At 51.2% G+C, this 25,800-nt stretch overlaps 1 protein-coding gene across 2 annotated transcripts in view; it reads right to left on the bottom strand.

The window, feature by feature from the left end:
• The window catches only part of ITGA9 (integrin subunit alpha 9), a 344,865-nt gene that overhangs the window by 11,307 nt on the left and 307,758 nt on the right, over positions 1–25,800 (bottom strand). For both annotated transcript variants that reach the window (XM_086720437.1, XM_086720438.1), the window contains 2 exons: positions 21,747–21,848; positions 6,468–6,587 (listed from right to left, as the gene is read on the bottom strand). In XM_086720437.1, coding sequence (XP_086576563.1) covers positions 6,468–6,587; positions 21,747–21,848 — 222 coding nt within the window. The remainder of the gene's footprint in view (positions 1–6,467; positions 6,588–21,746; positions 21,849–25,800) is intronic.

Genomic DNA, 25,800 nt, shown 5'->3' with positions numbered 1-25,800 from the left:
CAGGGAGCCATGTCAGGAGCCACTCGAAAGGGAACTTCAAGAGATGTGGCTCCTCAAGGCAGAGGACTTGAACGCCGCCCACCTGTCTTCAAAGGCCCCAGGGAGGCACCCCCTGGTCAGCAGTAGCGACTGGGGACCTCTCAGTGGCTTTCCCCTTGACAGAAACGGAGGAGAATATATACAAACTGTGGCAATAAGCCCAAACCATTAAGACCTCCCATGGAAGTTACATATTAGGCTGGCTTTTAGTCCGACTAATCAACAGACTTCTAGGCACTGGACTGTCCATATGAGATCAGATCTCAATTCACTGTATGTAAGGCATCATTCTGAGGTTATAGACATAGGAATCACAGTTGACAAGAGGTCTGTAGGTGAAGTTTTCGGAGTCAATAGATCATCACAATAATCCTACATTTCGTTTGCCATTTTCAACCTCCTAGAAAGTCATCATATTTAGTTAGCTGTTTAAGAAAGAAGATATTGGGGCACCTGGGTGGCTCAGTCAGCTGAGTGTCTGATTCTTGATTTCGGTTCAGGTCATGATCCCAGGGTTGTGGGATCGAGCCCTGTGGGATCCTCGCTCAGCATGGAGCCTGCTTAAGATTCTCTCTCCAAAGAATGAAATCTTGCCATTTGCAGTGATGTGGATGGAACTGGAGGGTATTATGCTAAGTGAAATAAGTCAGGCAGAGAAAGATACCATATGTTTTCACTCATATGTGGATCTTGAGAAACTTAACAGAAGACCATGGGGGAGGGGAAGGGGGGGGAAGTTACAGAGAGGGAAGGAGGCAAACCATAAGAGACTTAAATACTGAGAACAAACTGAGGGTTGATGGGGGGTGGGGGGGAGGGGAAAGTGCGTGATGGGCATTGAGGAGGGCACTTGTTGGGATGAGCACTGGGCATTGTATGGGAGCCAATGTGACAATAAATTATATTAAAAAAAGAAGATTCTCTGTCTCCCTCTGCCCCTCCCCCACTCATGCACATGCACACGCACGTGTTCTCTCTAAAAGGAAAAAAGAAAAACGATATTTTTCTTAAACTTCCTCTGTCAACCTCCTTCCTGCATTGTAGCTTTGCCTGAAGAGATTACCCACTCTGAATGCCGAGTGCCTTCATGAATGTTGCACCAAGATTTACTTTTACTCCCTTTTCCCCAAAGGAGCTCAATCATGATTTTCCCGCTGACACCATGGAAGAGAGGCGAGGTCTCATCTACTTGAAAACAATCGTGACTTTTGAAGAAACCATTGAACGTTTGCCCCTAGTTCTGAACATCATGAACGTGCAGATGAAAGGCGGCCCCCCCTCCCATGAAGATGTGGCGTCTATTTCCCCTCCCTTGAATCTGGGCTGCCAGGTGACTGCTTTGGCCAACCGAGTATGGTGGAATGATACTACGCCAGTTCTGGGCCAGCCTTTGAGAGAACGAGCAGCTTCCACCATGCTCTCTTGGGGCCTCAGCCACCACGTAAGAAGTCAGACCCCACCCTGGGGAGGCTCTAAGTCTACATGGAGAGAAAGAGGGGCTCAGCTGAGTCCGGCCCCCCAGCCATCCTCACCAAGGTGCCAGGAATGTGACTAAGCTGTCTTAGACTCCTCAGACCAGCCTGGCCGCCAGGGAAATGCCACTGAGTGACCCCACTCAATGTCACGGGGAGCAGAAGAATCACCCAGGCAAACCCTTCCTGGATTCCCGCCCCACACATTTATAAGATACAATGCGCCTCAATTTGGGGGCAGTGTGTTACACAGCGGCGGCTAAGAGGTACGATATAAAAGCCCACAGCTTGAGCAACGGCACCTCAGGAAACCATGAAACCCTAAAGGGGCGAATGCCTGTCTAACTTCCTTCTTTTATGAGAGTCACCCCAACCCCCACCCCGCCTCCCAAAGTGCCGTCTTGAATCTTTCTCCTTCCCGAGTCTTAGCTGTTGGGATCAGTGGGGCACATGGGACCCAAGCTGAGCCAAATTCCCTCCCTGCCAGCCCCCTGCCTCCAGCCACAGCGGTGGGCATTCTCTCCCCTGGACTTGCAGAGCTGGGCGTCAGAGGTGGCCGATCAGTCTGTGTCTGGGGCTAGAAGTCACTGAGATGTACCCCTGAGGAGCAGCGGGGGGCACCTGTTTTTCCCCGTGTGCCGAGAAGTGTGGAGAGGTAGGTCAGCTCGGGGAACAGGATGCAGGAGTGTAGAGGGGCAGGGGTGAGGGGCTGCGGGGGACAAAGGGAGGGAGAGAGGGGGTTATCTGGCTTGGTTTCTGGACACTTTCTGGGTCTGGATGCACACATCTCCTCTGGGGCCTATGTGTACTCTTGCATCCTTACAATTCTTGCTGAAGTGGCTGTGAATGGATTTCTGGGCTTTTTTTTTTTTATTTTTTGGCAACTGACAAGAAGGGCCTTGGTGATGCCTGAGGTAGGAAACGGAAGGGAAAGCGGGCCGGGCCGGTGAGGTGACAGGAATGTCCTTCTGTAGACCTTCCGCCTGCTGGGGGAGGGGGCCTGGGAGTGATTCACGCCCAGTCTAGTCTCCTGTAGGCCCCGCACACTCAGAATGCCTCACCCCGAGCTGCCTCTCTTCCGGAATGAATTCAAATCGCACCTTCCTTACTCTCAGCAAGGGAAACCGTCCACTGTCTAGTGAAAACAGTGAGGGACTGTCTTCCTTCCGGACCTCCCCAGTCCAACCGGCCACCAAATCCCGCTCTAGTTGGCTCTCCTGTCCTCCACCCGTGGCCACCGCCCTAGCCCCCGTACTGTCCCCAGATCTCTCTCCCGAGACAGCTCTGGCCATGCCACTGCTCTGTCCACAGACCCACCCCTCCCCCCTTTCCCCTTTCCCCCGGGTGCTGGGCGCTTTCAGAGAGTCGGGGCCGGCCATCTTACTGCGGGCCACTGCTTGCCCGTGACACCCCTCGCACGCGGCTCCCAGTCTCACCTCCTCTTCCTTCTTAGGGAACATCCGCCTGCCCTTCCCCGCCTGGAGAACTCAAACCACATCCAAGGTCAGGCTTGGATGACACCTCCTTTGCGAAATGTCCTCTGACTTCTCTCGGGTGCTTCCGTGCGTTCAGCTCGGTGCTAAGCATTTTGCCTGCATCCTCCCTATACCTCAAGTTAGAGGTCGCGGTCTCCGTTTTACCGAGGGAACGGGGGGTCACAGAGGGTGACCGTCCCCGGCCACACAGCTGGCAAACGTGAGAGCCAGGTTTCAACGGTACCTTCTTCTCAGTTTCCAGAGAAGTTTGCACACGCTTATCACCCCCTATTCCATTTATAGGTCTGTGCGCTAGATGGCGAAGCATTCAGGGGCAGGGAGGAGTCCCAGTTATCGTCGTATCCAGGTGCCTACCCAGCGTTTGGTTCCAAGCAAACGTTCAATAAATTGAGCTGAAATGAAATACTGCTCTCGGAGGATGAGCAAAGTGGCTTTCCGCTTTGGTGTCATTTAACTGCTTCCTTAAAGGTGTTGTTAGACCCTGCGCTTCCCCCTCGTTAGTGATGGCAAGACCTCGTCTGGGGTAACGCCACCGCTTGACTGCCACCACTCTGCCCCCTCGCCCAGTCCGTGGTAGAGGGTGGGGTCCGCCTCCTCGGGTCCTGGCCCTCTGGATCACACAGCAGCTGGGTGACATCAGGGTCCTGACTACCCACGGCAGCTATCTCCTGCAACCTCATTCTTTAAACAAACACAGCAGAAGCAAAGCTAGGCAGATGGCAGGTGGAAGAACGCACGAGTGTGTACACAGAGTTGGGACACAGCCCTGAATGGCAGGGCCAAGGGGGGTGGCCAGAAGGAGGGCATTCCCTCATGAGCAGGTATGGGGCATGGCCACCACACTGCCCACTCTCTGTCCCTGTCTGGTCTCACGTACCCAGCCTTGGAGGACTTCCTGCCATCTGAGGAGCCCAAAGGCAGAAGGAAGGAGAACACACACACACACACACACACACACACACACACACACACCCCAACCAAAGCTCTTGCTGTCTTTTCAGATCAAACACCGAGCTGGCTTTGTTCTCTGCCTGCAGACCTGAGGCCGTCCCGGCCGGAAGGAGTCGGAGGACACAAGGGGGCGTTGAGAACCTATCTGGCCACGCAGATTAAACAAACGACAAATTGGCAGATTATTTTTTGTTTCTTTTTGAACAGGTAATATCCACTCCTGGCAAATATATAGGGAAATGGACACTTTTGATATAGTGCTTGTGGGAGGGGGAATGGGTATAACCTTTCTAGAGGTGATTTGCAGGATGTAATAAAAGGCTTAAAGTATGCATTTCCTCTGACTCAGTAATTCCATTTCTAGGGTTTCATCTTAAGTACATAATGAAGGATTTGTGCAAATATTTGGCTCTAAGGATATTCACTGTGGCACCGTTTAAAGGGGGTGTGAATCCAGGAGCCACCTGGCTCCCAGCATGGGGGGACAGGATGGGTGCGTGCAGACATGGGGCCGCCTGGAGGTGGGTTTTTAACAACATGGAAAGATGTTTGCAGTATTGTGTTCGGGGTGGGGCGGGGGAGGCTGAAAAGAGTACACGGAATGTCTGAGAAGCAAGGGAACATAAGAGAAACTTCTCTTCAAGGAATGTGTTCCATGTAGTTTTCTTTAAACCTCCAGAACTTTTTCAGGTGACGTAGCCCTCCACTTACAGCAATCAGCCCAATTGTCAGTCTGAAGAATGTGTAGTGAAAACACGGTGTTTCCTGTGTCTCGACTTCTTGGATACAAGTATGTGTATTATGCTTTTATTTCAGATGAATAATTGGACCCACTGCTTTAACGTTAGAGGCACTGTACCTCTAAACATGTCGTGTGTATTACTGGGAAGTTCAACATCCTTCTCAAAAATAAATAGGTGCTATGAGAATGCTTGGTCTACATCTCTACAGAGAAGAAGGTCAAGAAGAGACAATACTGTTCATCGTGGTTATTCTGAGATGCGGACTCCTGAGTGTTTTTGTACTTTTTTTTCTTTTAGAGACTTAAAATTTTTTTAAGTCTTTACTTATTTATTTGTTTGTTTATTTAGAGAGACAGAGACAGAGACAGAGCAAGCAGAGGAGGGGCAAAGAGAGAGGCAGAGAGAGAGAATCCCAAGCAGGCTCCACGCTGCCAACATGGAACCTGATGTGGGGCTCGAACCCACGAACCGTGAGATCACGACCTGAGCTGAAATCAGGAGTTGGACACTTAACCGATGGAGCCACCCAGACGCCCCTATACCTTTTTTTTTTTTAATGTTTATTTATTCCTGCCAGAGAGAGAGAGAGAGACAGAGCACGAGTGGGGGAGGAGCAGAGAGAGAGGGAGACAGAATCCGAAGCAGGCTCCAGGCTCTAAGCTGCCAGCACAGAGCCAGACGCGGGGCTTGAACCCACAAGCCGGGAGATCATGACCTGAGCCAAAGTCAGACGCTCAACCGACTGAGCCACCCAGGCGCCCCATATATCTTTTTTTTTCTTATTGACAGGTTACAATGTCTGATCGATGAATACAAATTATTTTGTGACCCCCAAGAAAGTAATGATTTGAATTTAAAGCATCCGTCCATAATGATATAAGAGGCTGCTTCCCACCTGCATCTGAAACCCGGAACACTAGCAAAGCAGGGCTTTGGTGGCAACAAGTCCCAGCTCTGCCCCCTGGTGCTATTCTGGGACCTGGAGACGTAAGGACCAACTGGGGATCCACTCACCTGGGACATGAGCGCTCAGAAGGAGGGGCACACCTTGGCTAGATAATGACTCTGAGGTTGCTACTGACGAGCACAGAGGCTCTGAAGGGAAGGGACTCCAGACCTCTGAGAGTGTGAGGCAAAGAAACCAGCTCAGACTTGGGGTGTGGACACCCCTTTCCCCTTGAGAAAGTGACAAGAGGCAAAAAGGAGGGGCCGGTGTTCCCCGGTGAAGGACGCAGGGCAAGTGTATCCCCGGGCTCACCTACAAGTGAACCACCCGGGGTTGGGAGAACGGACCACGCAGCTCCCCAGGCAGAACTCTGGACTATATCTCATCTTAGTTGCCCGAGTCCTCGGGGCAAAAGTCCTTTTCCTGTTCCACATGGGAAGAAAACAAAGAGTCGCTCGGCTTTTGCTTTGCTCGTGTTTTCTCCGAGCAAACGGTGAACCACCCCAGGCCCTGCTGTTCCTCCCAGGCTTCTGTCGTGGAGTTGGGCTCCCACCTTTCTGTTGGGACCAGTGAGAAGGTAAGAACAGGGCGGGGCTGAGACGTCTGCTCTCGCTCTAAAGGTCCAGGCCTCGGCTGTAATGGCCTCAAGCGGAGCCAAGAGTCCATTCGGACCTGAGGGGGACGCTGACCTTGCTTCACTGTACCTGCACCGTGAAGGAAGTTCTAAAAGGAAGCTCCTTTCAAGAGGATCCTCGCGAGGCAGGAGGGCTGGGCATCCATGGGTGGGGGCTCCACAGGGCCCTGCAATCGCCAGACTCACCTTCCAGAGCAGAACAGCCAGGAGCAGGAAGATGAGTATTCCCACCAGCAGACTTATGGCAATGATCCAGCCCACGACATAGCCACGGGGCTCCAGATTGTGCAAGGCTTCGAAGACCACCTAGGAGGCAGAGCAGAAGGGGGAATGATTTTCAAATGGAAGTGCCCATAGCGTGACAGAGCCCGGCCTGGGCCTGACGTTCGGAGCGAACTACAGAGGAGTCCAGACTGTTGTTACTGAAGACTGGACTCTGTTCAGTTCTCTCCTGGTTGTAGACCGATGGATTTTTCACCATCAGGGGGTGAAAAATCCACGCCCCAGGTCTTGAGAGGGTTGTAACGACAACAAGCCTGACTTCAATATCATGAAGTGAACCTAAGTGTGGTGAAAGTCTCAGAAGACGCACTCTTCTGCATTCGGGCAACAGCAGCCTCCCGTGCGCTACGGTTTTGCGACGGAGGACGTGGGCGTGCCGGCTTCTTTCCAAGTGTTCAGCTCAACGTGTCGCTCAGCGCAAGCATTTGACGGATGCCACTTTCCTGACAGACTGTCACTCCCCAAGGGCCGGGACACCATCCGTCTCCGGTCTCATGGCAATGCCTAGCACACTGGAGACCCTCACTCCTGAAGCTCCGGGCTCTGGTTTTCGGTGGGAACCATGTGCAATCCCAGCCCGTGCCTCCGTGAGGCAAGTTTCCCCAAGTTTTATGGGAAGTCAGTGGTGTGCTTGAACTAGCCATCGGCCGGCAAGAGCCAGCTGTGTGCTCCTCTTCCTGGCTGCATCGACGTGTGGGCATTTACACTGCAGAAATTGGGAGACAAGTCAGGGCCCCCCACCCGCCTGCCGGAGAACGGATTGCTTAACATGTATTGGCTCAACACTAATTGGACCCTTTGGCTCTGCTCCAGCCCCACTGGGCACGGTGGGGTTTGGTTTTGTAGAATTCCAAGCATCCATTGTGTCCTTGCCGCATAGTAACTTTGCCCTAACGATCACTGCCCACTCAAGCTCGCTGCAAAAGAGACAAAAGTCCCAGCTCTGGGCAGTCATTGTTTCCCTTGGCTGCCCAGCTGGCCCATCCCCGGGTCTCTGTCCACGCTGGGCCATCCCCTCCTTGGGGAGAGCCTGTCTGAACCTAGCTAGATGCTGGAGGCTGGCTGTGGCTTCCACCTTGCCTGGAAGCTTCACTAATCATGGGAGCCCAGGGATTCCCCACTCAAGCTGCATGGGGTGATGGGGCACAGTACCTTACAGTGACCAGCACTGCTTATGGCCCCTTTTAGGGCCTGGCTCCCAGCTAACTCTTCCCAAATGCTCCTCTGTGTCTTGTAATCTCCTGTCCACGTTATACAACTACCCGATGAGGGATTCAACGCCCATTTTACAGAGGGGGACCATGGAGGCCCAGAGAGGACAAGTCTTTTCTCTGGGCCAAGTAGCTGAAGTACAGAGTCAGGATTTGAACTCAGGTCCAGCCAACCCCAACCCCCCAAATCTGAGCTTGTCAACACTGCACCAGTGAGTGCCTAGATGCCGGTGGCTCTTCTTAAAGACTACCTGTTGGTTAAATAGGTCATTTGTTGACAGTGCCCTGGTGATAAGAAAAGCAAAGGTGTGCATCTCGATCTCATTGCGTCCATTCCCACAGCCCGAGTAGGAGGGGAGGGGTGTGTGCTGGGGGGAGGGGCTGGATGGCCAGTCATGAGGCAGACAAGCTGCCATAGTTGCACCCATAGACGCTGAATCCAGAACCTCATCTCAAAGAAACTCAGGCAGAGCAGAGACCATCCCTTCCCACATGGGGGCAAATGAAAGAAAACTGCCTACACACATAGTCATTCTGGGAACGGAAAGGAGGCCTCTTTGCTGTATTGTGCTCACTGGCTACGTGACCTTGGGTAAGGTACTTAACCTCTATGAGCCCCCTTTCTCTCATCTGCAACATAGGGGTAAAACAGCACCTCTGCAGAGAATTCAAGGGGCTAAGACACACAGAGCCCCAAGCATGGCACCGGGCAGAACCCAGCTCTGACAAACAGAAGGTGATTTCTCCATCACTGCCGGCAGGGAGGTATTTTTGAGGTTGGGCATGGTTGGCTACTTTTCCATTTTTAAAAACTATTTACTGATGTCTAATATACACAGAGAAAAGTAAACACAACCCAAGTGCACAGCTCACTGAATTCTTATCCCACGCATGCTAAATGCACAGGTGCAACCAGTACCCAGAATAAGAAACAGAATGGGACCAGAACCCCCGGAAGTCCCCTTTGCACGCCTTTCCGGCTAACCACCTCCCCATCACGGGTAACCGTGACCCTGACTTCTAAGGGCCTGGATTAGCTGCACCTGCTTCTGTCCTCAGTACACCTGGAATGGCACAGCGTCAACTCTGAAGTCTGCCATCACGCGCCCATCCGTTCAGACTAGAGATTCAGGTCTTTAAAGAAAGATTCACACCCTTGGGTTCTTGCCCCTGAAAGGCTGTGGATTGAGTCACCCCCCACATTCAGAATCTCTCATGGCGTCTTGTACAGATGAGCCTTGAGGCACTATGGCCAACAGGTACGGTCTTAGCCAAGATACCGCCCTCCGTTTCCTCCTCTGTGAAATGGGGGTCTGAGAGGGAAAATCAGATAGCGTTGTGAAAATTCCCAGCGCAGGGTCATGTAACGTAAGTCTGCCGAACCTTCTCGTCGACAGAGAGTTGCTGAGACAGGCTGTGAGCTCAGTGTGGGTCAGCTGTGGTCGAGCCCCTTGGATCACCCCGATGGCTTCTCAGGGACGCTGCCTGCCCTCTGCATCAGAAATCTGCGGCCTGGCAAAGCCATGCTGGAGATCTGGTTTTGTGGATACAGACACAGCTAAGAGTATCCACAGCAGTTTAGTCTAGCAAATTCCACAAGAATGCCCTGTCACTTCGCCGGAATGTGTGTTTAATCCTTTCTTATTTTTAGTGATGCTGTCCGTCTTCTTGGATGCATGTCTCGTGCTTTGGCAGAGCGGGTTCCCGTGCGTCAAGACCCTAATGAGCTCACGTGGGGGAGAAAATCAGAGCGTCCTGCAGCTTTAAGAAGTCACATCTCAGATAAAACCCCAAAGGAAGGCACAGCAGCCGGACTACAGCGGGGAGTCAACAAGCAGTGACCATGAAGCCTCGACTATACCACTAAAGAGCTGGTGATCCTGGTCACGCCCCTGGACCTCTCTACATATCTTTTCTCTGTATTCTCTTGTTCCCATCCCCAGTCACTATTCCAGGTCAGGCCTGGTCTGATCTCATAGCACCCTTTCAGGGGCCCTGGAGAGGCCATCAGGGGTGGTCTTTTTTTTTTTTTTTTTCAAATATTTATTTTAGGAGAAAGAGAGAGAAGGAGGGAAGGAGGGAGGGAGGGAGAGGGAGAGAGAATGTGAGCAGGGGAGGGGCAGAGAGAGAGACACACACAGAATCTGAAGCAGGCTCCAGGCTCTGAGCTGTCAGCACAGAGCCTGATGCGGGGCTTGAACTCATGAGCTGTGAGATCATGACCTGAGCCAGAGTCAGCCACCCAGGTGCCCCAGGAGTTGTCTTCTTAAAACGTAGGTCTTATGTTGCTTCTCTGCTTATGCTATTGGTGACTTCTCTTTACGCTGAATACATATTCCAGGGTCCCAAGTTCTTTATAGTCTGGTCTCCTTCGTACCTTGCCAGCCCCTTGCCGGGCCATCATCCCCATCCTTGTTGGTTTGCATCATCTCGCCAGCCAGAACTGTGCTCTCCGGCCTCTGCAGGCTGCTTTGGCCACCTGCAATGCCTTTCTGTTCTTGTCCATTTGACGAAATCCAATATTGCTCATCTTAAAAGTATTCAGGGGCGCCTGGGTGGCTCACTTGGTTAAGCTTCTGACTTTGGCTCAGGTCATGATCTCACGGTTCATGGCTTGGAGCCCCACTTTGGGCTCCTTGCTGACAGGGTAGAACCTGCTTGAGATTCTCTCTCTCTCCCTCTCTCTCCGTCTCTCTCTGCCCCTCCCCCGCTCACGTGCATATGTGCTCTCTCTCTCTCTCCTTGGTGATGCCAATGCCATTGGTCCATACTTGGAGCAGAAAGGGGCCAGGGAACGTTCCAGTCTACCATCGGAAGGACATGCAATCATCTTTTTGCCTGATTTCCAAGTTTTAAATACTTTTGAAAATAGGATAATATCATGGGGAAATGACAAATGTTACAACACTAAGTGCAAAAAAAAAATCAAGATAGCAATTTAATATCTAGGAGACGTCAGCTTTGCAGAAACACGGTAGGAAGTTTTAAAAGTACACAGGTGCTTTTTTGAGATTATGGGGCTTTTTTTCCTTTTTTTCTGTTTTTCGCTCTTAAAACTTCTTTTTAACTCAGTGCTTTAAAGCCAAGTTGAAAAAAAAAAATGGAAAAAGAGAGACTCTGCTCCTACATCTGCTGTTCCAAGAAACCTGACTTTTTGGCAGAATTAGTCATTCTTTGAGCTTTTGGAAACATTGCCATTTTCAGCCTCTGTTAGCAGAGAAGCCCTATTGTGGCATCTCCATGTACAAAACGGAAGAAAACGGAGGTTCTCTGGTTGTAGAGAAGGTAGGCAGCCCGAGCCCAGCCCTCTCGGCACCCCCTTCCTACGCCGTCCCTCCCTACCCCAGCCGCAGCAGGCCCTGAACCGGATCAAGGGACCCCCATGGCTCCACAGGACTTATTAAAACCTTAGCCAAGCAGTGCTGTCTCTTAGTCCTTATCACTCTGTAAGGTAACGATGCATCTTCCTGTTGACGGGCTCCAGCACCCTGTGAATTCCTACAGAACGAGGCTTCAAATGCACGTTCTGCAGTCACCTAAACCAGGATTGTGATTCATGGTGTGGTTCATGAGTGCAGTGTCCTCTCGGCTCTAACATCAGGTGGAGCGTGGATATAATTCAGTCTACAACAGAAGATGCTGGGGTTTGAAGCCGGAGTCTCTGAGTGTTCTCTTCTCTACCTCAAAAATATATTTGCAAATGTTATTTCTCGGCGGGGAGTTCTGGCCATCCGTGCGTCCATCTGTCCACCTACCCGCACGCTCATCTGTCCATCCATTCATCTGTCTGTCCACCCCATCCATCCATCCATCTGTTTGTCTATGTAGCAGCTGCTATGTGCCGGGCACTTGTAGGGGGTCCTTGATGAATCAAGCAGATAGTGTTGTCCTCACGAAGCTTCTGGCTTTCAGAGAATACTGATCAATTAGACACACAGATGTGAAATTATAATTTTGGCCAGTGCCCCAAGGCAGAGGTTCATGGTTATAAAAGACTCTGAGATAGGCGTGGCAGTCAGAAAGAGCTCCTGGAGGAGCTGCTGGAGCTGAGAGCGATGAGTCAGAGAGAGGGGAGGGAACAGCATTCCAAAGAGAAGGAACAGCATATGCAAAACCCCTGTGGCCGCAGTAAGCTTGGCAGGGGTGAGACAGGGCCAGCAGACAGCGGGGTCGGAGCAGGCAGAATGAACAAGGTGCCAAAGGAAGACGTTCAAGGTGAAGCTGGAGAGATAGGAAGGGCTGGAGGCTGGGTTAAGAATCATACGTTTCATCTTAAGAGAAACAGGAATCCGACGCAGGGTTTGGACCCGGGGAGGGATATGGTTCACAGTTTGCCGGGAGCACTTAGCTGAAAAACGATGGTAGATGAGAAGGGAGAACTTTGCACGGTGGGGGGGGGGGGGGGGGGGTTCAAGGAACAAACAGCCCTGGTAGCAGGGTTGCAGGGGAAGTGGTGCAGGGGAGATGTTGTGCTTCCAGCACGAAAGGAGGTGAGGAAAAAGGGGAAAAGATCTGCGGACGGTGGGGGGTCTGGTGGTGGAGGCCGGGAGACCCGAGGTGGCAGTTCTGCCCGGCGAGGGGGTGGCTGATGGCACAGCCGTGGATGAAAGCCGGGAGGCTCGTGTGCCGGACGTGAACTAATAATACGTAAGAGAAGGAGGGGCTTGAGGATTTGTCTCCACAGAGGCTTTGAGGAGGACGGACGTCAGGCCGGGGCAAGAGCGGGCCCACATCCTGGGTGTCCTGCCGGCTGCTGGGGAGTTTCACGCACCTGAGGTTGGCAAGCCGGTGTCTGGGAACCTCCGGAAGCCAACTTCCGGTCTGAGGCAGCTGGCAAACCCGAATCCCAGTGCCGGACTCGTTTCTGTGTTTCTGGAAACTTTCAAATTCCCACCACCGCAAGTAGGCCTCGTGTCACAGCTGGCAACGCTCAGGTCTCTGTGAGGCCTGAGGACATGACCACAACGGGGTGCGCCTGGCCCAGGCCCCTGCGGGACAAGGGTTTCCGGTGCTGAGAGGACGGTGCAGTCAGCACTACCCAAAGGGAGGTTCAACCTCAGACCCAGGTCGGCTGAAGGTCAATTACGACGGCAAGATGCTCTCTGCAGTCGACCTCACACACACCTCACAGAGCAGGAATTCGAGTAAAAGAAAAAGTGGAGGGGACAGAACATCTGGGACGATGAAATGACATTTCCACCTGCTTCTGATTACATCTAAAAGCCAGCGAGGGCGTAGGGGAGGGGGGAGGAAATGTTCTCAGCAGAACCACGTCTTAAACTGCTCTCAGAACACAGCCCTCGGAAAGCACACCCGCTCAGGGAAGCAGGGAGACTTCTGGAGACCACATCAATGAACAGAAAATAAACGGCGCGTTTGGCGAGATCAGCATCATACGTCTGTGCCGTGACAAACAGAGACGTCACCCGTGCCCGTGGCTGCCAGGTGCCGGGTGTCGGAGATGGCCTGCTCTGTTAGAATTTGCAGAGGTGAGAGCTGGGCTGGTGCCATAATCCCTTTGTGGTTAATCATGGGCCGCGTCTGTTGGGAATGGGCTGAGTTCTCGACGCTGCGTTGAGAGGTTTTATAGCCACCACTGCTGATAATCCTCACGGCTGCTCTTTAGAGGACAGCTCATCCACCTCAGGCTATCCGGGCGAGGAGCTATGCATCTGGTGAGGGACCAGGCCTCACCAGGAAGAGCGCCAGAATCAACAGACCCCGGAGTCGGCACGTGATGTGCTGCTCAGGCCACCAGAGCCGAGGGTCACTCCTGAAACAAAGGGCCAGCTGCTTACCACCCAGGACTGTGATCCCTACCACCTGCTCAGAATGGCCTTCCCACTGTGCGTGTGGGCGCGAGGCAACGGGCCAGCACAGGGCAGAGGAGCACAGGGGTAAGGAAGGCTCGGGGCTTGCAAATAGCCAGCCCCAGCAGCCCGTCCCGGCTCTTCAACCGACAAGCCGTGGCGCCCCAGGGTGGAAGGTCTTTTCACCTCCTGGAGCCTCAGTTTCCCTTCCTGGGCTCACAGGGAGCACTTCCTTAATAAACTGGCTGCACACACACGCTCATCTCACGTTTGCTCCTTGAGAATCTAGCTTAGGACACCACACGACTTCCTGTGGAATGCCTGTCCTTCGCCCGTCCCTTAGAAGACTCCTTCGGCGCCTGCTCAGGGGTCGCTGTTTCTTCCCACGCAGCCCGCCCTAACCTCTTGAGCCGGGCATTCGCGGTACATAACCACACCGGGCTGCGAGCATGTCTGCGTGCCCACTTGCGCGTGCTGTGAAAGTCTTGAGGGTATAGAGTGATGCTGGTTCATACTTACTGGGGGTTCAACTCGTGTCTAGTGAGAGAAGTTGATGGACCGGACGGCAGTCTTGTCCTAAAATACCACCTTTCGTAGCAGAACTCTCTAGAGTCCAGGGGTTCGGCATGGGGTACAGCGTCCACCAAGGGAAACGGAGAAGGGGGAAATGCCAGGCTCCCCACCCCTGAGGCAACTGAAGCGTATTTCAACCTAGGAGTGGGTTCTGTTGTTTACAAAAATAACAATGATGATAGTGATCGCGATGATAACCAGAAATCATCGGTTTAGGATAAACTGACCAAGACTCTTGAGGATTTGGGGGAGGAAGAGGCTTATTCTTCGTGTGGTTCAGCCTGTCCTTGGCCATCTCTTTATGCAGTGAGAGCCACTATTTTTTTTTATTAAAGAACAAAAAAAATTTTTTTTAAATGTTTACTCATTTTTGAGAAACAGAGAGAGACAGAGCACAAGCAGGGATGGGGCAGAGAGAGAGGGAGACACAGAATCCGAAGCGGGCTCCAGGCTCCGAGCGGTCAGCACAGAGCCCGACGCGGGGCTCGAACTCACAGACCGTGAGATCGTGACCTGAGCTGAGGTTGGACGCTCAACCGACTGAGCCCCCCAGGCGCCCCAGTGAGAGCCACTATTAACTGAATGTCCATGTGGACGAACCAGTCAAGGGGCTTTGCATCAAGGAATCCTTTGATTCCTCCCAACCCTTTCGGACGGGCATCCCCTACACGTGACCACACAAATTGCCACATCTTTACTGATGTAAATCTACCTGTCTGCTTCCATCGCCTCTGCCACCATCACCTCTTGCCAGGTAATAGTCACAACCTTCTAACTAGCCTTCTTATTTCCACCTTTCCTTCCTCCAGTCCACTACCCATACAGTAGCCTGTGGTTTGTTATTGTTTTTTTTTTTTTAATGTTTATTTATTTTTGAGAGAGACAGAGACAGAATGAGAGTGCGTTAGGGGCAGAGAGAGAGGGAGACACAGAATCCGAAGCAGGCTCCGGGCTCTGAGAGGTCAGCACAGAGCTCGATGTGGGGCTCGAACTCAAGAGCTGTGAGATCACGACCTGAGCCGAAGTTGGACATTCAACCGACGGAGCCACCCAGACGCCCCGGAGCCTGTGGTTTTTAAAGAATACACAGCTGACCTTTGAACGACACAGGTTGAACTGCAGAGGTCCACTTACATGTGGATTTTTAAAAATAAATGCAGTGCGGTGCTGTGAATGTATTTTCTTTTCCTTATGATTTTCTTAATAACATTTTCTTTTCTCTAGCTTACTTTATACATAGTAAGGACACAGGTATATAATACAGATTATTACATATCCGTATATAGGTATGTAACACAGAGGACATAGTATATAATACGGGTAATATACAAGTTACATGTTAATTGACTGCTTACGTTATCAGTAAGGCTTCTGGTCCATAGCAGGCTGTTAATAGTTAAGTTTTGGGAGAGTCCAAAGTTCTACGTGGATTTCTGACAGCAACAGGGGTTGGTGCCCCTAACCCCTGTGTTGTTCAAAGGTCGACTGTGTATTAGATCATGCCATTCCCCTCTTCAAACAGAAGCTTTCATTGGCCTCCCTTCGCCACTGCCCCCTCTGGTGTTTCACGGTGCAGACCTGCCCGTGTGTTTCCCCACAGATGCGTTCACCCTTCCGCGGGCTCCTGCCACACTGGTCTTCGAGTTGTGAGCACAGCGGGCCGCTTGGGTGTTTAAGCAGCTCTCCCCCTGAGCTGGGGTGCTTCTCCCCATCCTTGGCAAGCCAATTCCTTCTCATTTTCTAGGTCTCACCTTCCTTGGAGAAAGACTCCCTGACTCCTTTAAGAGAAAGCATGTTGCTCCCAGGGGGCCCCTGGGAGGCTCGGTCAGTTCAGCGTCTGACTCTTGATTTTGCTCAGGTCATAATCTTGCAGTTCGTGAGATCAAGCCCCACATTGGGCTCTGCTGACAGCACTGAGCCTGCTTGGGATTCTCTCTCTCCCTCTCTCTCCGCCCCTCCGCACTCATTCTCTCTCTCTCTCAAAATAAATAAATAAATAAACATTAAAAAAAAAAAAAGAAAAGAAAGCAGGTTGCTCCCATAGAACTAACCTCAATTTGTTGTTGTTTTTTTAAAAAAATGTTTTTAGGCTTATTTAATTTGAGAGAGAGAGAGAGCATGTGTGCACAAGCAGGGGAGGGGCAGAGAGAAAGGGAGAGAGAGAATCCCAAGCGGGCTCCACACTGTCAACACAGAGCCCGACTCAGAGCAGCCTCAGTCTCACGAACAGTGAGATCGTGACCTGAGCCGAAATCAAGAGTCAGGAGCTTAACCAACTGAGCCACCCAGGCGCCCCAGAACTAACCTTAATTTGAAATGAAATCCTTCTTTGCTTCCCTGTTTACCATCCTCTGTCCCCTCAATCAGCCCTGGGAGGGCCGGGGCCACGTTTATTTTGTTCCCCATCGCATCCCTTGTGCCTGCCTAGTACAGTACCTGGCTCTTAGCAAGGCCCTGTAAATAGTCATCAAATAAATAAGCAAATGTGACTATTAGGAAACAGGACTCATATTTTGGCAAACTTTGCTGGAATACTTCTCAATTTCTTATGGTTATAACTTAATTCTCACTTGTGGGGCTGGTGGGTGAGGAGTAGGACCGGTGGTGACCTTCCAATGACCCTCTTCTGCAACCTACATCTCAATGTAACTTGAGGTTCGAGGGGGAAAAACTCTCTTGCCTCGTGGAACCTAATTTTAAGTGTAACTGGCCACGTAAATGGTAAAGTACAGGTCACAGTCTACTCGGTGACTGTAAAAATTGTAAAGCTGGCATCAAGAAGCAGCACAACAAAAGGACCATAAGTGGCATCTTTGAGAATAGCCTCTGTTTACCAGGTTAGGTGACGCCCGTCTGGTTGAGATGCCCCGGCTTGTGTCTTTGGTTGGGGGGCAATGGTAGTTTGCAGAACAAGGGAGGAGATCTCTAAGACGGAGAAAGCAGCTTTCCCGTGTTATGGATGAGGAAACTGAGGCTCACACAGCCTACCTGATCCCCAAAGTCACAGGGAGGGAGAAGGGCTGGAACCCGGGCTTTTCTGACTCCTGAGGGGAGATGCAATCCTCTGCATTCACAGAGGACTGGCTTCTCGAAAGGGCTGAGCTTGGGAGTTGAATGGAAATGGCTTCAGAGAAAATGAACTCTGCACTTGCTGCCCTGCTCAGTTAGTGCTTGGCTGGGCAGGTGACTTTAGAAGCGAAAGTGTGGCTGCAATGCTGAGGCTTCATTCTGGGGTCTGATTAGAATGAGAAGGCAAGGCCCCCTCTGGGGTGAGGACAGCCAGGTCCAGCCTGAAGGAGCTGGCTGGGCTCCCAGGCCACCTGGGCGGTTTTAACAGAGATACTTTAAAACATTTTTTTTTTAATTTTTTTTTCAACGTTTATTCATTTTTGGGACAGAGAGAGACAGAGCATGAACGGGGGAGGGGCAGAGAGAGAGGGAGACACAGAATCGGAAACAGGCTCCAGGCTCCGAGCCATCAGCCCAGAGCCTGATGCGGGGCTCGAACCCACGGACCGCGAGATCGTGACCTGGCTGAAGTCGGACGCTTAACCGACTGCGCCACCCAGGCGCCCCAACAGAGATACTTTAAAACAAGTCAACGATTTCCTTTCCATGCTGGAGACTTTGCTTTTGTCCAGGCCCTTTCACCCACAAAGGCTCAGTGACTTCCTGGGGGACTGGCTGGCTGAGGCAGGGAGGGGGAAGGAGACTCAGGCCGGGACGCAGTGTTCTTGCCTCAGTCACTGTGAGATGCCGGGCAAGTCATTTCTTCTTCCCAAGTGTCGGAGGTCCTTCGTTCACTAGAGGCAGAGGCTTAGTGGTTCTAACCGAGTGTGTGTGTGTGTGTGTGGGGGGGGTAATCTCCAGGCACTTGTTAAAATTCTGACCCATCTGAAGGGGTGCTGAGGGCAGTGGGCTGCGTGAGGGAGGTGAACGCCCCAGTGTGGACAGATGGTTCCCATGCACCATGGCAGAAGGTGACGGGCCCCAAACGCCTGCCCTGTCAAATACGCAAGGAGGTATCACTCCTTCAAACATACTATTTCTTAAAAAAAAGAAAGAAAGAAAAAAAGGCAAAAAAGCCCAAACACTCCTCAACCATCTTTGGACAAAGATTTTCACATTCTCTCATTAAGGCTGCAGATGGCCCGGGAAGTTACTACCAACAGAATGGTCTAAATGACTGAACAAAGCGTGGCTCAGATGGGCGCCCCAAGAAGAGCCAGGGGTTAGCTGGCCTGATGCTGATCCTCAGGATAAGAGAAGCCCACGAGAGAGGACAACTGTCACTTCTTAGCAGCCCTGTATTGACCCCCTGCCTCCCCTCTAGTGCTGGGGAATCCTCCTCTGTGTAAGTCTCAGGGCAATGGTGTCACAGAGATGCTAGGGGTTTGCTTTCCCTGGGGTGTGGTCTCCCGGTGACAGGGACCCAACCTCGGCCAGTGAGAGGCTCCCCACTGACTCTAGAGCAAGAGGCTGAGAGAAGCCAGGGACAGCTGTGTCCAAAGCACCACGTGCACTCTTCCCATGGCCTGAGCCCGTGGTCCTGGCTCCTCAGGTTTCTGGACTCCTCTCCTGCCCTCAGCCTGGTTCTCCAGACTTCCTGGCAATGCTGAGAGCTGCCATATATCCTTCGCACCCATTCTGACTCTGCCAAAAAGAGAATCAGTCCTCCCCGCTTGCTCCTAAGATCTTAGCCCAGTATACACTCCACATGGCAATGACTTCTTCACCTGTGGATTTATGTGTGTATCCTATTTTCTTCAGCTGGAAAATATCAAGAAAATTGGTGTGCTATGTAATTCATACAAGCTTCTCATCCAGCCTGAGAAGGGGGTTGGGGATGGTGGCTCGCAGTAGTAAAGCTGATCCTCCAGATTCTTGGTTTGTCCTGGGGGAGTTTCTAGCCTCAGTTGTTGGCAAATCTCCCTGAAAAGTGAGAAGGGCCAGGTCGGGGCGCCTGGGTGGCTCAGTCGGTTAAGCAGCTGATTTCGGCTCAGGTCATGATCTCACAGTTTGTGAGTTTGAGCCCGGCATCGGGCTCTGTGCTGAAAGGGTGGAGCCTGCTTGTGATTCCGTCTCCCTCGCTCTGTGCCCTCCCCTGCTTGCTCTCTCTCTCAAAGTAAATAAAAATAAACTAAAAAAAAAAAAGGGCTGGGTTGAACAGAATAGGAAATTCAGCATACTACTGGCACTTGGAAACCAGTACAGAATATAACACGACAGATCTCACCTGGAGCTCTCAGGTTTGGGTCTGTACAGGTGAGCTTGATGGGGCTGGTCTTAGACACCCCCCCCCCCCGAAAGTACCCTCCAGATCTATTTATTAATAAACATTCAAAAATCGATCACATATTTCTAGTTATTCACTCAAATGCTTTGTAAAGCACTCAGACCATAGCATAAAAAGAAAAGATCCAGAGAGTCCCAGGAAAATCAGTTGATTTCCCGATTGGGGAAATTTACCACGGTATATACATTATGTGGTTACAAATCAGATCATTTCCCCTTCTCACCCACACCCTGCTCCTTACCAGCCAAAAAGACACTTCCTGTACACTCCAAGGCCATCAGAATTTGGTATCTAATCTAAAATCTTGTGAAACTTTGCCCGGTTTAAATTTGGTGGCTAGCCTCCATGGAAATTTCCCCTCAAATAGATAGCTGACAGAGAGCCAGGCCTTCAGAAGACTCATGCAGGGAAGAACGTGTTTGTTCTAAAAAAGTAAACCTTCCTACTCAGAAAAGACTTTTTTTTTTCCTGCCAGGGAAGTTGAGAACAGACTGTAGGACTTCATCTAGCTCATGGGTTGAAAGGCAAAGTCCTGGAAAGGAGGGAGAAGGCGACATTGTAGGATTCTGATGGGTCAGTGCTAAAGAAAAATCATTGGAAGTGAGAGCTTCTTTCACAGAGCTGTTGATAATGAAAATATCACCATAGTGCTCAAAATGGAACAGTAGCTAATGGAAGTGGCATTTGGGGGGCATACAGAAGGCCAGCAATGGGATGTTAAGCAATGTCCTCCCGGATCCCACAGCTCAGTGTTCTCACTGAGGGCGATGTGCCCAGTCAATTGGTTTTTCATCTACACAAGGGATTCCACCTGTAGGAAACCTGCTAAATCACATCCCTTAGCTCTCAAGCGGGAACACCGTGGTCTACTCAAACATTCCAAACCTCGCATGTTGGGCATGTCTTTCATTCTATAAAACTTTTTAACCAGACCTATGACAATGAGCGATGAACCAGTCTCTTTCACTTCTCAGGCGAGGGTCTGAATTAGCAGTGAAATGGCCAGAAGGCGGTGAGGAGAAGGCAAAAGCCAGCTCTGAACACCTGATCCGCTGGAAAAACTCGCCTTAGAGGGTGAGAGATGCCAGTGCCATTCCAAGTCACCCTTTTTGGTTCCTGTTATTAAAATTAGTGCCTGGACAATTTCTCCGAGTGAACAGAGGAGTCCAGCTCTGCACCTGGCCGCCCTTGCCCACACTGAGCATGGTATGCCCAAGCCCTAGTGCAGCTCTAATAACCCTCCCCCATTCCCAGATTCACCTTTGTTCCGCACTAGCTGGTGCTCTTGGCTCTTGCTCACCACACACAGGAGCGGGACTGAGGTTTCGTTGCAGTCTCCAGAGACTTATTTTTTTTTTCAGGGTCTTACACGAATGGGCTTTGGGCCGATTCATATCCTAACACTGAGACACGTGGTGCTCCTATTGTTGTTGCAAAATAAGTTAACAGCCTTTTCTTTGCAGGTACACAACCTCTATGACTTTATCACACTTGTAAATTTGTCACGGCAACACCGACCCCTCCAAGAGTCCCTTGAGAGGAGGTGAATTCCAGGGAAGTAGATGCAAAAAGGTAGCGTCACTGCCTAGCTCGGTGGCAAAACCCGTTCGCAGGCTGCTGTCTCGACCCTTTCTATCTGCCCAGGATCTGAGAGTGAGTGTCAAGAATGCGCCTCCCCTCCCGACCCCTGAAAACCCGTAAAAGGCAGCACAATCCCAAGGCCACACTTCCCCTCCAGTCTCCCCCACACCCCCACATCCACGCCTCCCGCTGCCACACCCTCCTGTGTCTCTGAAGCTTGCATCCCCCGCACTTTAGGCAGGACAAGGGGGCAGAGAGTGAAAGAAGGTTGGAGGGCTTAGAAATTTGGATGTGACTTCTTTAAAGTTATTCAAACCACTTGTTTTTAAGGCGCCTAGTGTTTATCCATGGAGCAATATGATTGGGGAGGCAGATGAGGTTTCAGGGAAAGGTCTGAGAAAGATAAAAATAGTCTTGGCTTTCAGAGTGGAAATCCAAGCCCTGTCAAGGGTACTTCCAGACTATTTTTCCTTGAGCTGGTCATAGCAGAGAGCTTTCACATAATGATGGCACAGTAAAGAACAATGCTATCACAAGAGCAGACCGCAGCAGTTCTCCGTGGGGGCCTGGGAGCCAAGGCAGGCATGGTCTTGGGTCTACCGCAAAGCCAACATCTTGGCTCAGAGACTGTCTTTACCCTCAAATTCTAGCACCAAGCCACCCAGATTCCCTCACCCTCCCAAGAGGGCTGTTCTAAGGCTGGCTGACTCACCGTCATCTCTTCTGGGTTCCCATTGGCTATCTCCACCACCCTCAGGGCAGCATCCACCTTGACCTTGGCACGGGTCATGAATTGGATGACAGATGAACTGTCCTGTGGAGGAAACAACACAACTCAGTGACACATTTTTCAGTGACAACGGCTGGGCCTCAAAGTAGCAGGAAGAACTGAATTCCAAGATTCCATGTGGGCCGGATGAAATTTTATCCCTGAACTAGGTACCTCCCCATTCTAGGCACCCACGTAAACAGAGGTTTCCAGTCTGCCTCTCGAGAATTCTTTCATACTATGGCGGATGCTGAAAAGCTGAAGTTTTGCCAGTCATCAATACACGCAAGCTTGTGCACTATGGTTTCCAAGCGGTAAGAGCCAGATATTTGGACATTGATATTGACATACTCACAAAGAGTAGAAAATAAATAAAGCTGCTTAACTGTGTACAACAAATCCAGGCCTGGCATTCCATGGAAGGCATCTGATTTATATTTCTCAAGCATCTTCCTGCTCTGACCACAACCCTCAAACCCTTCACATGAGTTACTTTTAACTCTTTCTTTACCCTTCAATGAGGCTGTCTGGGGGTCAAAAACCATTTAACATGGAGAGAGGAGGCTGGATGGGGTGATGAGAGAGGGACACATCTAGCTTATAAATCAGGCCATGGCTTGAGGAGTAAGGAGACTGGGGTGGGCGTGGGCACATCTAAGACTCAGGGAGAGCCCACCAGCAGTGGCCTTGGTGTGGGCTCAGATCCACAGAATGAGAAAATGGCCACCAGGCAGGGATGGGGTTGGGATCTGGAAAGAGGGCAAAACTACGGCTCAGGGAAGGGTCAGCAGCTTGAGCCAGTGGTACAGACAGTGCTGCCTTGACTGTGGGTGGAGGACCAGCCTGGCTTCCGGTGAGGAAGCAGGACAGGCGGGCAACTGGAACATTCGGCAGCCCACCTGTGGGGGTGGCTGGGGCTGTGCCAGTGAGGTGACTTGCAGTAGACCCACCCACACTTCCTCAGTCTGCCTGCCACACAAGGAGGTACGTATCAGATGCCAGCTCTGACCCACTTCTGGTAAAACCTACCCCCCCCCCCCGAAAGTGAAAGCAGAGGACCCTCTCAGAGAAAACAGTTCCCTCTGCTCATCTCTGCCAAAGAAACCACAAAGACCCTCCCGGGAGGGCACACGGGGAGGCCGCTTTGCCTGCTTCACCTGGGAGGTATGCGCTAATTATTGTCCCTTTTTTTTTTTAAATTTTTTTAACATTTATTTATTTTTGGGACAGAGAGAGACAGAGCATGAACGGGGGAGGGGCAGAGAGAGAGGGAGACACAGAATCGGAAACAGGCTCCAGGCTCCGAGCCATCAGCCCAGAGCCTGACGCGGGGCTCGAACTCGCGGACCGCGAGATCGTGACCTGAGCTGAAGTTGGATGCTCAACCGACTGTGCCACCCAGGCGCCCCATCTTTTACCAATTTAACAGTTTCGTAAATGTGTGGTTTATTCGCAACCTTGACTAATCGTCACCGTGGATCCTCATAATCACAAGGATAATAACAATGATGGTGGTAATTGTCAGAGTTAAAGGCGGGGCAGATGAACAGCCCGCCCCAGGACAGGCCTCCCTGTGGTTGGAGAAGGGCACTTTCAGAGCAATCTGAATCCTCTGATAATTTAAAAAGTCAGACCCTGCATTTCAAATGAAAACTAGTTAAGATCAAAACAATAAAACCTCAAATTCCCTTGTCTGGGGCTGGACCTTGAGGTCAAAGGAAAATAAACACAACTGGAGGCCCAGGCCAACCTCAAGGCTGGAGCGGCTCCATACCCTTAGGGAGGCCAGAGGGCTCTGGGGCGCCTCGTCTGGTGCTCACTCCCCAAGGGAGGTCATGGCTGGCTTCAGGGGACTGACATTCTGCATTTCAAGCTCTAGGAGCAGCTGGGGACCCATCTGGTTCCAGGGCAGCCTCATTTTAGGCTCTCCTCTGCACCTGAAATTTCTGGCTTCTGCAGAAAGGGCACTTTCAGGGAGACTGATCGTCCAGCACCTACACACGACACCCCACGGCTGTCTCTCAGGGCGCAGACTGGACTGGATGGTCCTTGGGAACGGCGGTCAGTGGGACATGATCCTTGGCAAAGGGTTACCACTGGCCACTGACAGGGAGGGTCACGCAGAAGGCCAGGCCACTGAGCCGTGTACACAAGAAAGGCCTGAGGCCTTGCAATTCAATTAAGGACAAATGACGGAGTGCAAGCGGCAAACATCTGGGTTGAGGGTGCAGGAGGAATCAGAATGGCTTCCCCCTTGCCGTCCGTGCCCGGATCAGGGCTTCGTCGACAGTGACGAGTGTGGCGTGGGGAATAAAACTGTCACCGGGGCCATTTGTCAAGAAGATGAACGGGACAGGTAAGTATACGGAAGCCTAATCTTTCAGCCTGACCCAGGAGACCCACGTTGGGAAGGCACTTCCTGCGATGCGGGGCTTGCAGACGCGCTTCCGGAATCACAGGACGGCCACTGGGACGCTAGCTTTCGCCTGGTCCTCTCCCAACGCTGTCCCTTTTCTTTTCTTTTTTTTATAATTTGTTGATTTTTGAGACAGTGAGTGGGGGAGGGGCAGAGATGGAGGGAGGGAGGAAGGGGAGGGGGAGAGAGAGAGAGAGAGAGAGAGGGAGAGAGAGAGAGAGAGAGAAAATGAATGAATCCCAAGCAAGCTGCCCATTGACAAGCGCAGAGTCTGAGGCGGGGCTTGAACTGTCACAAACCATGAGATCAGGACCTGAGCCAAAACCAAGAGTCAGATGCTTAACCGACTGAGCCACCCGGGTGCTGCCCCCCACCCCCCAACGCTGTCCTTTTTTAAGGGAGAGGAGCAACAGGGAACCACTGCCGGGAGAGCCCAACTTGCCCCAAACTAGTTTCCCTGCAAAGGAAACCAAGGAAAAGAGAATGGTGTGCAGCTCTCCCTGGGCGTGTGGGGGCCGCACCAGTCACAGATGGAAAAGTGGGCGAAACATCTTGAATCTCTCGTGCCTGTGACTTCTCAGGTCAGCATGCTACTGCCATGCCTAATTTAAAACTAACATTGGGATGACTTTTCTAAAGATATTCATTCAGGTTTATACCGACTAACACACACAGTTTTTCCAGAGGAAAATAAATAGAATCTCTGTAGCTAACATGCATATTTTATTTTATCTTCCCAAGTGATTCTTTTTAAAGCAGCTGGTTGGCTGTGGCCTTTCATACTCCGCAGCTCTTATGTTAAAATAAATCACAGGGAATTTGTATGGTATTTTTAGAGAACCGCTAATTCACTGACTGAGGTATTTTTAAATGAGCCACTTTTGATAAACTCATAATAGCAAAGTGACCTGAAGATCAAAAGTTGGACTTCCCTGAAATAAAGTGTCATCTAAACAAAGGACTGGCAAACTACCACCCATGGGTCAAATCTGGCCCTTTGCCTGTTCTTGTAAATAAAGTTTTATTGGAACACAGCCATGCCCATTCATCTGAGTATTGTCTATGGCTGCTTTCACAAGACAATGGCCAAGTTGAGCTGTGACAAAAGACTGTGTGGCCTGGAAAGCCAGAAATATTTACAACTGGCCTGTCACAGAAAAGGTGTGCTGACCCTGATCTAGCATGGGAGCTTGTCAGAACGACAGAATCTCAGACTCAGCCCCCAGGAATCTGCATTTTAACAAGGTCTCCAGGGGATTCTGATGCAAGCTGAAGTCGGGAGAAACTTAAATGTGCAAGACAAAACACCCGGGGAGCTTATTAAACTGAAGGATGCTGGTTCAGGAAGTCTGGGACGGAGCCCAAGATTCTGCATGTCTTTTCATTTTTCTTTTTAAATTCCACATTTCTAGCAAGATCCCAAGTGCTGCTGATACTGTTGGTCCTCAGACCGCATGTAGAATAGCAAGGGTCTAGTGGCCCCCACCCCGACCCCAGCATCTTCCTGCAGCGAATTACCAATGGCACTGGCCAGAAACGTTTTAAAGGGGGCAGGCAGTGTTTCATGAGAAAACCTACTCC

The sequence above is a fragment of the Puma concolor genome, chromosome C2 (genome assembly GCF_028749965.1).
Source record: "Puma concolor isolate L17-30 chromosome C2, mPumCon1.1.hap2, whole genome shotgun sequence".
In the NCBI taxonomy this organism is placed as follows: Eukaryota; Metazoa; Chordata; class Mammalia; order Carnivora; family Felidae; genus Puma; species Puma concolor.
Note: the sequence above shows the minus strand (reverse complement) of the source record. Positions and strands in the feature narration are given on the sequence as shown.